Below are 14,684 nucleotides of genomic sequence, written 5' to 3' on the forward strand. Positions count from 1 at the left end.
GTGCACATAGCATATAAAAGAAAAATGGGTCAAAAGTCTTGCATTTTACTTACTATGGCCACTGAGTTTTCTAGAGGACGGTCATATGTTCTAGGCTATATCTTACATTGTGGCTTCAACCAGCCACGGCTGGGACCAGTTCCTTTGTTGGGAACTTTCTTGCCATATATTTGAAAGTAACCTCAAGAAAAGTTAAGATCAGCAAGTAACAAACATCCTTTCTCAGGGCAACAGACAACAAGACAACAACAGTTGTCTGCTATTAAATGGGTAGTGAAAATATACTCTGCTTGTAGAGCATAGCTTGCTAACCTGAGGAGTGGGAATTGTTTCCATAGTTATGACTTCTTCAGGTTTTGCCCATGGAGTTTGACAAGTCTTATGTTGTCACCAATATCTGTGTACTTAAATAACCACCTGCTTAGAGAAAGCAGTCTGGAGTATGGCTGAAAAGTCTAGATAGGACTTCTGAAAACCTTCTCTCTATCGTATGCTTTAACCTTTCTCTTCCCTTTTTCTTCCTAAAAGCCATGATGTCATTGTGTGAGGGTGACATTCTGCAACTGGTAAGGCAGAGGAGGAAATCATGTGACTGGGTGCTTGCAGTGCTTTGAACAAGAACATTCAGCCCTGCCATTCAATCAGGCTTCAGAGAGGTGGATGCTGTGGTTGGGTACGAAGCACTGTGTGCCCCTACAGCACTTTGTCAGGCTCCTGTTAGCAAGCTCACACGTCTCAGCAGTATGCAAGGATATTTACATGGGCATTGTGTAGGTGGATTCATTTTGAAGGCGCTCATTCTCTGTGGCAATGCCCTCATTAAGAGAATTATTGTAGTTTGTTTTTGGTGTCAGTTTACTGATTACTGTATGCTCCAAGTTGGTCAGAACATTTGACCTGTTAGCCTGGGTCTCCTAACCCTGTTGTTCATCTCAGCACAACAGCTCCCAGCTGGCTATTGAGTTTTGTTCGTGTATTCAGTGTTTACTGTTTCTTCAGACTGGCATGAATAAATGCACTGTGTAGCTTAACCTCACTGCAGATAAAATTCTGTTCAATAGCAAGTCTTCCCTCTGTATATCTAAATTGGTCTTGACTTGCGTAGTTGATGACCCATCCAGTAAATACAGTACAGATTTTCCTATAAGTCTGGAAGTAAAAAGTTTGAAACTCATGTGCTTATGAGTTATTAGCACAATATGTTTATTCTGTTTTAAAGATCGTCCTCTAATTACAGAGCACAGTAATTGGATAACACAAATAAAAAGCCTCTGACTCTCATTTCCTAGGATGTTAGATTTGTAGGCAGTTGTAATGTCATTTAAGTGCTTTGGCTGTGTATAGCAGACTTAGAAGAGTGGCTGACTTGCTTTGTTTCCCTCTGCGCACAGGTCTAAAGTGTTGCTGAAAAGTTTAGATTTCTTTATTTCTTATTGAAGTTGTTCTTCATTTTATTAGTAAAAGAGGCCATGTGAAAGGCCACCATCACAGCTCAGGTTAGTGCTTTTGGGGCTGTTTAGGCTGCTTGAAGAAACCAAAGTTCAGTGCTTGGTGCAGTTTTAGTACTGGAGATCACTGAGATCTGTCAGCTGCTTTCTGGTGCTGTTTGGAAAAGAGAGTGAGGACTAAGTTTATTTCTGAAATACACACATCCATGCTTTGTAGATCTTAAATCTTTGTGACTAAGACCTTTTGAGCTGTGATAGTCTGAAAACACCAGGGACAATCTTAACTCTGCCTGTTTCTGAGTATATAGGAGAAATTTAAATCATCCAGTGAATAGTAAATAAGAACTTGTTTTGCAGTCTTCATGTCTAATGAATTAAGATTTCCTTTCACAGAGCTTTGCTCATGGAGATCACACTCTGAGATAATTAACACATGTCTCTGAATGGAAGATGAAAACATCTGTTTTTTCCACCTATTGTCATCTGGTCTTTTCTTGTCAAACCCATTTCACAGCCACAAAGAAGATAGTGACGTCCGGAAAGTCCATTACTTGAGAATGTGGGCACAGACAGATGGCATTTAGGAGTCTGAGGTGGTGAAACTGTAGTGTTCTTAACCATCTCAGCTTGGCATCGCCTTTGATTTCCTTCCTGCTATGGTGTTCAGTGTGCCTCCAACAACAGGCTTAATATACATGTCTTTTTGTTATGTGTGAGAGACCCATATAGTGTCATACCATGGTTTCAATCCTGTGCTCCATGTGATGGCTGCATAACACCAACTGTTTGGGGAGAGCCTGCCACATTCTGCAGGGCTCAGCCCACAGCTGTGACACCCATCTGCAGCATTGGGGCTGACGGTGTGCGGGGCTGGGAGGAGGAGATGAGTAAGAAATCATGGATGAACTTGATAGAGTACATTCACCTTGTAAGTGAACTGGGGGTCACAAAAAGTAGTCTTTAATCCCTTCGGTCTGCGTGTTCTGCTGTGCTTCTGAGCCCCACAGGACTCCATTTAGGCAGTGTTTCAAGAAAAGAGGTCACCGCAAAATGAATGTGCTGCATTTTGAAAGAGATTTTGCAGAAATGATTAGAAAAACCTGCAATAACTCTTGGATGTTTAAAAGCACGTCAATGAAGTGTCTTAGAATGCTTTGCACATTGTTTCAGTTGTACCATTGAACCATCGCTTATAGCTGCTTCTCTTTATTAAATAGATGGCTATGGACAGCACAGTAAATCTCCGTTGAATACTTAGACCATGTTTAAACAACTGGCTTTGTATGTCCCTGCTATAGCAACAGGGCTATAATGCTGGGCTTATGACAGCATCCCATAGACAGCTCTGGGTTTCTGCTGCACTGTTTATTCTGTGTCAAAACTCAGTTGTGCTGCTAGGGCCCCTGGAGCAGGCTGGGATGGCTCTGGAGGTAGGAACCCAGGTAGCTGACCTGTGTAGTTCTCCCATTCTTATTGCAGAAAGAGGTGTGGGCAGTGCAAGTCCTCTATTGGAGTCAACAGTGGCTGCTGTGGAACTCAAACCCATTGGAATCCTCCAGAGCCTGCCTTCCCCTGATGGTTGTCCAGCTCTAAGGATATTACACTGAGTCAAAATGTTATACCCACCATTACCCCATCCTGCAGTCTACCCAAACGCAGAAAATTTCTGACACTCTTTCCTGGCAGTAACAAGTAACTGGAAACAATACCCCTACTTTGCCATTATATATAATTTTGCTTAGATCACAACAAAATTGTGAAACTACAGCTTTGGGGTATAGAGTTGGGCCTAGATGAGTTCAAGAGGTTTAAGTTCAGAACAGTGGCATCACTTCAATGTAGTGCCAGTAGCAAAGGCAGCTGATGTCTCATATTTAACAGGCTTTGTGGGAGCACTTGTAGTGTTGTGAGTACGTCCTGTGATATGAGCAGTGGATGTGGATGGCTGCTGCTTTGAGGAGGTAACCAGTGCTGATGAGACCTGGTTCCCTAAGCACAAAGATGAGCAGAGGTACTCATCTTTTGAGGCTTTTAAACTATGCAATCACTTGGTATGTGGGAGGCATGTTAGGACAAGCATGAGGATACACTGGTGTGGGAGTCAGCTGTTTTTTGGTATCAGTTAGTGTTAGAAGTGGAAGGATGTGCTGCACAGCAGCCACCAGGCTGCGATGATGAGGCGATGGTGACAGCAACTGCCACACTGCTGTGTCGCATCCGGAAGAGCTGCTTTCCTTCCCCAGAGGCCCAGAAGTCCCCAAAGGGCGGCAGCAAGTCCCCATGAGCTGATGTCTGTGGGTCTGCAGCTACGCCATTTGGTACAGAATAGCTCGCTGTGCCTGACTAAGCATATGTTATTTTTGGGAAAGTGAGAATCTTCAGTGGGGAGATTAAGTCCTGTGTTGCCAGCCATATGATAGCTGTCTCTCATGATGGTAGCTCATCCAGACCAGGAGATGATTGGGTTTATTATCATTACAAACTCTAATGTCACAAGATTTTCAGACACAGGCACTACCAAACTTGTACTTGCATAGTTCATGTATAACGGCAACTTCTTTATCCTTAGTCCCATGACAGTACAGACTACACGTAATGTTGCATATTTTACAGGGTAAACTTAATAGAACATTCACAGTGAAATTTAATGCCCGTTGTTTGCTGTTGTATAGTACTAACACCACAAGTAATGTGACTGCTGGTGAGTCTCATCCGTTACCGCCTCCCTACGTAAGCAAGTGTGATTGATCTGCTGTGCTCAACACATCAGCATCGAGCTGGATTAACTGTGAGGGCAGTGGTGAGGTGATTTCTATATTTGAGATTTGACTCAGGTGCCGGCAGCTGGGGGAGTATGAAAAAGAGATAGGAAACTTGGACCTGCTTTTGTGTTTTCTTTGGGGGGGGGGATGATGTGGATTGAAAGGGTGGTTGTCTATGTGGGATCCCCTACTCTGGATAACCAAGGCTGTGTCTCTGCAGAATGGGTAGGAGAGAGAAAAGGATCTGTGCTGTGGGGAAAGCATAGTAATTGAATAAAGAGATGGGAAGTAGTGACCTAGTAGAATGTAAAACAACGGTGTGTTTCACTGCTTGGTTGTAACTATAATACCTACTTTGTATTTTTCAGTAGATTTAATTGAAAAGTTTATTTTGCAATAAGTTAAACGGAAAATGAACAGAAAAGATGCTACATATGTTTGTTGAGCACAAACATAATAAAAGTACAGCTTATATAATTCTTACATAACTTAGAATATATCAATTTTAAGAGGAGTCGATATATATTTACATCACACAGTATTATCATGGAGCTGCTCTATACACTTATTAACACTTCACAGATTTCAAAAAGCCATTACACAGTCTCATCTGAGCCTTGTTGTCTTATGTACAAAACTGTCAGTCATCCTTATTCTTCTTCTGAGCCTTTATCATCTTTTCCCATCAGCTGTTCTTTGGGTTTCTAACCCTTGGTTCAACATTCACAGTAGAGTTCAAGTAATAAAGAGCATCCATCTCCTGTCTTGATTCCACATTTTAAGGAAGGAGAGGATTTTCACCACACGTTGCTTTCACACTTGCAGCAGTCTTGTTAGCTCTTATCCTGAGTTTTCTTGCCCACAGTGCTGTTTGCATCCCTCTTGCACCACCTCCCAAGGCAGGTGTTCTCTGTGCCAAGATCCAGACACCTTGAAGAATGTGTTCACAGCACATTTGACAGAGTCTACTTGACTCCTTGTTATCTCAACCATGTTATTTTGAATTGTTGGTCTGCAGCTGGTTCAGAAGGTTCAGGTAGGCTTTGGATTTTAAGAATCTGGGATATGAATCCCTTTCCATAAGGATGTAGACAGTTCTCTGGGCTTCATCAAAACTGCTGTGAGTTGGGTCTTGAGCCTTTTTGGCTGTTGCTTCCCTCATCTGATGGTCAATATTTATCTGGAAGGGGAAAAACAATTGTCGGTTACACATTAGAAATGTATTCTGTACCTGTATGTTGGTATTGACAGCAAATTAGTTCCTGGACTTAGAATTCAGTGTGATTTTTGGTAGCTGAAGTGCAGAATGAGGAAATGTTAAAGTTTATAACCCAGTCATGTGCAATAAAAATACTGTTTCTTTAGAAATCAGAGGCAATAAAACTAAATGATAGAGAAAGTAGTAAAACAACCTCAAGTTAAAACAACAGGAGAAATCTTGTGTAGGACGTGTCTCCAGTTAGGTATGCAATTGATACACACAACTTTTAATTCTCTAGCGTGCCCCCATATTTTAAAGGGCTGTTACAACCCATAGCATTCCTACTAGCAAGGTTTACTTTCAGGTATCTGACTCTAAGCACCAGCAGTAATTCAAACTGGGCTGACTCAGCATTGTGTGCTGATCCACTGGCTCTGTTGCTAGCACTGTCACACTGCCTGCATTGTGTGGCTCTGTCTGTGAGGTCTGATTATCTCACAGCTGCATACAGCAGTGGCACAAGCGTGCTTGTAAAACGTGTGGCTGGATCTTCTTCCTGTCTAACTGAATGAATGTACGCACATCTCAATGCTTCTATCTTCTGATTTCTTTTCAGTATCTCTGTGATAAAACTATGCAGGTAACACTGAACTTACCTGTTTAATAGCATCTGATTGAACAAACTCCTCATAAATCCTCTCTGCTTTGCCATGTAAGTGGTCAGCTTTGGTTTTTTTGTAATCTTCACAGGCCAGCCAGAACTCTATGTTCTCCTCACTGAACTCTGATTTCAGGAACTCCCGAAAGACACCTTGACCACCTGCAGCCAACATAAATACACACATAGAGCATGATATTTGTGTTTGGGGGGGGTGAAATAAAGAGTTCGTAGCAGGGGTTCTGTTGAAATCTTGAGTATAAAATCTTGATGGGATGCTCCGTTCTTCCCTTCTTTTACATTTTGCAAATATTCCAGTTCCAAGGGTAATGGGACTCTTCCTAATGACATCTAGGGGCTTGTAGATCTGGAACCTGGCTACCAAATCACATCCCTGGATTCTAGGCTTCCCTAAATGGAGTCACGTAGGGTACAGCTGAAAACAAAATTCCAAATTGATTTGGTGTTGTATGCAGGCTGAAAAGTGGTCAAAAAAGCATTGATCTGGGCCTGCAAGGGTTTATTTACTCTTCTAGGAGGAGGAAATGGGGATGTAGGGAACACAAAGCCTTAGGAGGAAATTAGAACGTAGCAGCTGAGAGTGACTAAAAGGCAACAAGCCATTCTCTGTCAGTGTTTGCACAATGCTACAGCTTTGCATATTTGGTGAACTTCGGATTAATAATAATGATGATGATGATTCTTCAGAACAAGGACAATGTAATACTGAAGTAATGTACTTACTTTGGCTGGCCAGGAGCTTTTCCAAAGACTGGGACCACTGTACTACTTCCTCTGCAGAAAGCCTGTGTTGACAAATGAAGGAAAAGGTTTGAGGCAAGAAGCCATGTGTTTTCTTTTGTGTGTTTAAAGGAGACAGGTTTTATTATTCTATTCCAGAAATATGTACTGTGTGTTTATTAAACTTATGGCTTTCTCGGTGCAGATGTGAGAGCCCACACTGAGAAAATAACCAGAAAAATGGAAACATAGGGGTTTAATGGTTATCCTGAATTCTATTTCCAGAGAGATGAGCTTTTACTGTGACTATCAGCAAATAATATTTTATCCGTGCTACTTTTTCCTTATTTTTGAAATGAGACTTGTAATTCCCCTGTTATACTCTTGTATGTGAAGCATCCCCTCCTGTAAGCCATTATAGAATGAGTACAGTGTGCCTCTGAGGAAAAGAGATTTAAGTGAGGTGTCCACTCTGCCCTCATTTGATGCAAACAAGAAACAGCTTCTAATTCCACATATAGTTTCTGCTTCCTAACATTCACCTCTTTTGAAAGTCCCAGCTGTTGTTATTGTATTAGAAATAACTTCTAAGTGTGGAAGTAGGATAAAAATTAAAAGAAAACAAGTTTGACTATTTAGTAATCTAACTGTATGTTTAAATTTGTCTTTACTTTTTTTTTTTCTGTACTTACATGACATTCCTGGTGTTAGAAGACTTGATCCCAGATTCAAGATGCGGTACCATGCACCTCAAATAGTTCTTGAGGTCTGCACCACTGAAAACAATGAATAGGCATTTGTAATCCATTGGAGTTATAGATGCATTTCTTTTCTAAGTGAATTTCTTAAAACTTAAAGGCCAACAGCTCCATCCTATGACTGAAGTCTGGAAAGTCATGTATCCATGTAGTTATTTTTTAAAGACTAAGAGACTCCTGGCGTCTCCAAAATCTCATCCTGCTTACTTAAATGAAAGAGCTGGTTGGTATTAGCTCGAACTGTTTCTAGCAATGCTATAGTCCTGGCCTTTAGGTGGGCTTTATAATCCTTTAGCCTGAAAAAGGTTGTGAATTCTTTATCTCCAAGAGTTAGTATTATTTTCATTTCTAATACATTAGAGTTTATACTAAGATATATATACATATACTTACAAAGCCTTTTGCTTCTTTTTATGGATTTTGCCTTCTGCGAGCTTGCAGTCCTCCTTTCCATTTAATTCAGTCATGTTGTTATGGGAAAAAAATAATCCTGGCATTTTACTGAACTTTGATGGGAAGCGCCTCTTGCAGCGATAATCCTCCAAGCACCAAATGTCAGTTTTCTGCCTGCTGCTGCCTTTTTATTGACGCAGGCAGCCCCACTAGTTGGTGTGAACAGATCTGTTTATCATGTAGCCTTCACCACAAACTGTGGAAGTTCCCTTTTTTTCAGCGCGCGGTGACGTGAGTCTTTTGAGAAAGAAAACAGACAGCAGCGTCTCGTGGTTGAGGTTAAACCGGATGAGACTGATTTACTTTAGGTTTGTTTTGTGTGTCCGTGATACTGAAAACCCCAAATATCCCCTCTAGAACTTTGAATTCTTCTCTTTCTCTGGTGAATTCAAATCAGTGTTTCTTCTTGAGTTCATCTAATGGGCCCCAAATGTTGCAGTTTAACCTTGAAAGAATTCACCTGTTATGTGTCTGGTACACCATATATGTTTTAGGATTGCTTTCTTTTTGTGGGTCAAAAGGAAAACAAGAACTGTGTACTCAAAGATATGCCAATACCTATGTTCCATATGTAGCAAACTATTTGTATGTCATTACCACAGAATCACAGAATGTCTTGGGTTGGAAGGGACCTTAAAGATCATATAGTTCTAGTCCCCCTCTGTGGGCAGGGTTGCCAACCCCTAGAACAGGCTGCCAGGGAGCTCATCAAGCCTGGCCTTGAATACTTCCAGGGACGGGGCACCCAAAATTCTTCTGGGCTGTGGTGCCAGCACCTCATCACCCTCTGAATGAAGAATTTAATCCTAATGTCTAACCTAAACCTTCCCTTTCTCAGTTTAAACCCATTCCCCTTTGTCCTGTCACTACCTACCTGCATAAAAAGTTGTTCTCCCTCCTGCTTGTAAGCTTCCTCCAAGTACTGGAAGGCTACAATGAGCCTTCTCCAAGCTAAACAAGCTCAACTCCCTCAACCTTTCTTCATAGGAGAGGTGCTCCAGCCCTCTGAGCATCTTTATGGCCTCCTCTGTACCCACTCCAACAACTCTGTACCAGCTGGTCTCCAAAGATTACTGTGTTAGATAAAGACATGTGATTTGTTTAGCCACATGTACTGTGACAATATGAAATGTTTTGATAAGAAATAGTTTTGGAGGAGAGAAGGGTGAGATTACTTGTAAGCTCATTACCATAATTCAAGAAAGCCTCTGTAATTTTAGGCGATTCAGATTAGTATAAAGATGGATTTAAGGTTCAGAACTGTTGTTTTAAAGGCAGTGTGATCATTGTAATGTGTGTGAGGGAGGTGTCCATTCTTTCTCCATATATATACTTGAATTCTCCTGCAAAGAAAGTACCTTGAATACAAAGCAAGACACATTGTTACCCCAAAGAGAGAGAAGTTGCCTGTGTTTATTTGTCTGAAGTTTAGAGGTGTAAGTACTTCATCTCATCCCTGGTCATCTCAATATTTTGATTTTCTGGACAGTTTTAGACTTTGTAACTAATGCTTACAATGTTGATTCTCTATAAATAGCTCATGAATTCTTTGTGTCAGGCTACATATGGTCATGGCAACAGAGAAGTTCCTCACTTATTTACAGTTTCATAACGGACTGTGGTACAGAGGTCTCAGGAAGTCAACACACACGCAGGACAGCCTGTCTGCATCAGGCTGGTTTGACCACAGGCGGCAGCTGATCCTCTGAATGCTATTAATGACATAAATGCGTATGTACAGCATAGGCTGTACAGCATAGGCTGTACTGCAGGAAACAGTTATCTTCACGCTATCAGGTAAACACTGACCTTCACACAGAGACTTATTTGCTAACTGCTCTTCTTCTCTCTGAATGGGGCTAAAAAGGAAAGAAGAGATGGTATCAGTCCTGTGTTTGTTTTCATGCCTAGCATGAACAATGAGGCTGGGGGAACTGAGTGTCTTCAGGTAGCAGCTGTCTTCAGTGAATTACTGGGAGGGTTGTAGGGATGCTAGATCCAGGCTCTACTCAGAAAGGTGCACCACTGATTTCCTTCTGGGACAATTTCACAGCAAAAATGCCGTGCATAGTCTGCACACCTGGAAATGCACAAACAGACAAAGCCATGAGCAACCTGATCCAACTATGAAGCTACTCCTGCTCTCGGTAGTTGGTCTAGGTAGTTGCTAGTGATCAAGAGTCAAAGGAGAAGGGATTTCAGCTTGAACTTTCAGTTACAAGCAGCTATGAGTAAGTCAGCAGACAGGTTCTGTGTCTAGGAAGACAGACTACTTACAAAGAGCAGGCTGGTTTGCTTGTTTTTACCTATTAGGAATGCAGGATTGTTGATGCTTTATTTGCCAACAAGGAGTGCCTAATGCCCATCTGAAATGAAGCTGCTATCCTTACCTAGGGATATATGTTTGAAATAACAATGCATGTCACAGTTGTTGTTTCAGACCTTCTAGGAAGGAATTATCATGCCCTACTGCAAGGGCACTGTACATCTTCTTGCAGCAAACGTTCTCTTGGGCAAATAAGGAGTAATATTCTTGCATCCAACATTGGTGTTCTACAGGGTTTGAATTATGTTTACTAGCTACTCTTGGTAGAGAATGGCCATCCGCTTGCTGAGCTTTAGCTTAGCTATGAAAACAAGTGATTTCTTTGAAACGCTACTGTCTCTTACATGACCTACAGTGATGAATTACTGATAATCCATCTCTAAAGCAAAAGAGGCACTTAAAGGAAATCGAAACTAGCTTCTGTGTGAAGAGGAAATGGTGTTCATTTTACAAAGGCAGAGAGTCCACTCTTAAGTGGTAGGGGCAACACTGTGAGATATTAAGTTTGTCTTGTATAACTAACTGGTCCATAATGGAGTGATAACATCCCTTATGAATCCTCTTCTATGTATAATTTGTGACAAATGAATGCTTTCAGGAATGTAGTCTTGAAGACACAGGTTAAAATCTTGCATGTGCATTTAATGGTCTCACTGTTGGTGTTGGATTGATGTGACTGAGAATAATTTGGGTTTTTTTGAGATATATCTATTTGGCTTGAACTTTTACTGTATTTCTTGTTACTTTTTTACTCCTAATTATTTGAATGGGAATTTTACTTTTGCTATCAGCAAGATGTAACCAGCACTGAAAATGCAGGAAGGCTTAAATATTTGAAGAACATCTGAAGCATAATAACAATTTGCAGCAAGGAATGCCACATATTAAAAGTCAAATATGTTCCACTTGAATAAGTTCCCTTACTTTTGTTCTGTGGGCAACAAAAAGGACACACTTTGTTTCTGCAGTTTTACCAGCAGAATGCCTGCAGAGGTCTCCTCAGCTTCTGCAGAGGACCTCTTATGTTCTCATCATGACAGTGAAGGAATGACCTGTCAGGAGCCCTTAAAATCACTATGGAGAAGACAGCCTGTAAGTGATTCTTCTATATAGATCAGATGAAGTTTAAATACTGTTCATCTGTTGCATCCATTCCCAAATGCCTTTACATGCAATGTAAAGAGATTGAGATGCACAAAGGGAAAACCTGTCAACCCCTGAAAGTTTGCAGTGGGCTCTGAGCTGCCAGTCTATGTGACTCCAGACCAGGCTGCCCAGAGTTGCATCCAGCCTGGCCTTGAATGGCCCTTCAGGGATGGGGCATCCACAACCACCTTGGGCACGTTGCTGTTTTTACAGAGTTACTTTTTTTTTTTTTTCTATGCTACTTCCTCTCTACAGAGAAATATTAAAAATATTCTATGACAGGTGTTGTTAGCATTACCAGTTCTGCTTATACAGTAAAGTCAGTACAAGGGATTGTATATGCATTATTTCTGCATTCTGCTGAAGTGCATCTCGTATACCGTAGACTGTAATAAGCTTATACAGTTTATCAGAAATCAGATCCTTTTCATTCTGGGGCTTTCCATCAGGAATAAATTAACTGTTTGATTTCTTTGAAGTCAGGGGATTTTTGGTTCTCAGCTGCGCTGACTGACACCTGGATTGAAGAAAAAAAAAATGCACAGTGACTTTTGGCTGCTGGTGGTGATGCTTCCTGTGTCTGCTGCTCAGCAGTGCAGGAAATGTGTTCAGCAAGCACTTATCTGGGAAACGCTCACATTTCTCATTGCCAGCCTCACAAATTTTATTGTGCTTGCACATTGGTGTACTAAGCAGTGCTGTGTTTCTTGTGTATGCTACTAAGCAAAAAAATGTGAGAATAGGGCCTGGGTGGGGAGGTGTGAAGTAGAGTTTGCTGAGTGTTCTCTGGGAAGGTGGAAATGAGATGTGAACGCAGTACCCATTTGGCTTTTGAAATTAGCATTCTTAAGTTTCACATTGATAGTGACAGAGAAAAATCAGCTTCTTTTTTTTCCTGTTCTAATTGGTGTTAAGATTCTGGATCCTTTTTTTTTTAAAAAGCAGATATTTTGATTGGATATAGATGACAACTTTTAACTCTGTTTCCATTCTGGAAATGGTTTAGGTGCTTTTGAACAGGGATAATAATATCAAAGAATTAGGTGGAGTTATGCTGACTCCACCTAATTACAAACACTTTCAGGTGTCTGTTTTATAGTTAACATTCTACATTTTTTTATGTGAACTAATTCATTTAAATAGGCTTTGCTTTCACACTCATCATAAAATTCTCGCGGGGATGGGTTCATCACAAAGTTGCCTGATGTTACTGTAAACTGGTCTGTGCTGGCACTCAGGAGAAGAAGCAGAAGTATCAGGATACTGCATTGGCTAAGGAGGGCACTCATGGCTGTCAAGATTAGAAGAAGAAAAAACAAAAACAAAGAAACTCCTTACAGTGGAAATAAAAAGGAACAGACTACAGAAGAGGAATTTAGAAATGTTGTCCAGGTTCATAGGGATGCTGTTGGAAAGCCTAATTTCACCTGGAATTGAGGCTTCTATGGGGTGTGAAAGGAGACAGGTCTGCCACTGATGCTGAAACAGGAGGATGAGAGGGGTGGATGCTATTTACCTTGACTTTAGCATGGCTGTTGATGCTGTGCTCTGTAGCATTTGTATGGACAGTAAAGCTATGATGTTATAATTGGACGGAAGGACAAACAGACAAATAACAGTTGGGCTACAGTGTACCTGGAAGGCAGCAATGAGTGGTGCCCTGCAAGGGCCTGTCCTGTTTTACATCTCTGGCAATATCCTAGTGGGGAACAAAGAGGTGCACTCACTGCAGGGGACACCAATATGAGAAGAACTAGAGATACGTATAAGAGCAGGGCTGCCTTCCAGGAGAAACTAGGCAGAAACTAGAAGACAGCTATATATTCTTTATTTAAGTATCATAGAATCATGAGGCTGGAAAGGACCCACAAGATCATCTAGTCCAACCATCCACTACCACAAGCCACTAAACCATACCTTGTAGCTTCTCATCCAGATGACTCTTGGACACTGCACTTGAGTGAGGCAGATATTCCTGAAATTATCCCCCACATCAGCAGTGCATGTACTTGCCAGTTGCTTTTTAGGAATTATTTGTCCCAGAACGCTGGTCTGAATATTGAGCGTGGGTTTGATTTAAGAACAGCCTAACCCTTTGCGGATTTTCTACACATAACTCGTTTAGGTGCTGATGGTTTTGCCTCTTTGGGTCCTGAAGTATCTGGTGTCTCTCAAGAGTGGGTGGGAAATGCTTTGTTTTCCTTCTAAGTTATAGAGCACAGAATGGTGGGGCTTCTGTTATTCAAAATCACTGTGCAGTTTTTCAAGGATCATCTGAGTGTCTGCTCCCAGAAGGCAGCGTTGGCTCTTCTATCTACCAAATACAAAGGGCCACACCCTTAAAATAGATTTTCCTAACATGTGATTATTAAATCACAGAGGAATTGCCATATCCCACCAGTGGGGAAAACTCATTTGTTCAGCCTAGTCTCTGTGATAGTCCTTAGAAAGGTTAAGAAAACCATGCTCATTTCTGTAATGTGGTCTGTATGTTGGCAGCCTGGGATTTCCCAGTGACTGTGTGCTGTACATATCAGTACTGCCGTACTGTAAACCAGGTGAGTTTTAACATGTATGGCCATTTCCTTTTAATTTTCAATGAATTTGAAGATGAGAACAGAAGGAAATTCAGTGTGTGAGCAGGGATGGTTTCATAAGAGCAACAGAAAATGAAACTCACCAAGTTTCATGGCAGTAAAATAGCTTTGCTGCTAACTGCTGGGCATTTATGTGCTGCTCTGAAAGCAATCATGAAAGAATGATAAGTGATCTCCTTACCTGGATGTGGCACCTGGAAACCACCAGATCACAACTCCCATGTAAAGACAGCTTCCCTATTGGTTGGCACTGCTTGGGCTGTGTAAAAGGAATGGAGAAAATCTCTGAACCTTTCTCTTTTCATTGTATTTTCTGCCTTACAAGTGTAAGATGTTTGGATAAATATGTGGATCAGCATGTGTATATAACTTCATCTTACATATTCTTTTCTGTGTAATAGTAGAATTGTTCTGTTATTTACATACACGCTATATCCTAACATTGCAGTGTTTCTGACAGGCCTGATGAAAACACAGATGTTAAGGAATCTCAGTGGATCCTTCCATGTGTGACACCAGTGGTGTAACTTAAAGCAGCTTTGAAGCTTTCAGGTCTTCTCAAACGTGGTTTATTCTTGGCTTTCGTTTGAGAGC

The 14,684-nt window shown here is 41.2% G+C and overlaps 1 protein-coding gene across 1 annotated transcript; it reads right to left on the bottom strand.

Moving 5' to 3' along the window:
* Positions 1-4,578: 4,578 nt before the first annotated feature.
* RGS1 (regulator of G protein signaling 1) lies at positions 4,579-8,198 on the bottom strand. The gene is made up of 5 exons (XM_015869529.2): positions 7,962-8,198; positions 7,503-7,586; positions 6,814-6,875; positions 6,068-6,231; positions 4,579-5,390 (listed from the first exon to the last, which is right to left on the bottom strand). The coding sequence occupies exons 1-5, from the start codon at positions 8,063-8,065 to the stop codon at positions 5,205-5,207; spliced, it is 600 nt and encodes a 199-aa protein (XP_015725015.1). The 5' UTR covers positions 8,066-8,198; the 3' UTR covers positions 4,579-5,204.
* Between the last annotated feature and the right edge of the window lie 6,486 nt (positions 8,199-14,684).

The sequence above is a fragment of the Coturnix japonica genome, chromosome 8, assembly GCF_001577835.2.
Source record: "Coturnix japonica isolate 7356 chromosome 8, Coturnix japonica 2.1, whole genome shotgun sequence".
Lineage (NCBI taxonomy): Eukaryota > Metazoa > Chordata > Aves > Galliformes > Phasianidae > Coturnix > Coturnix japonica.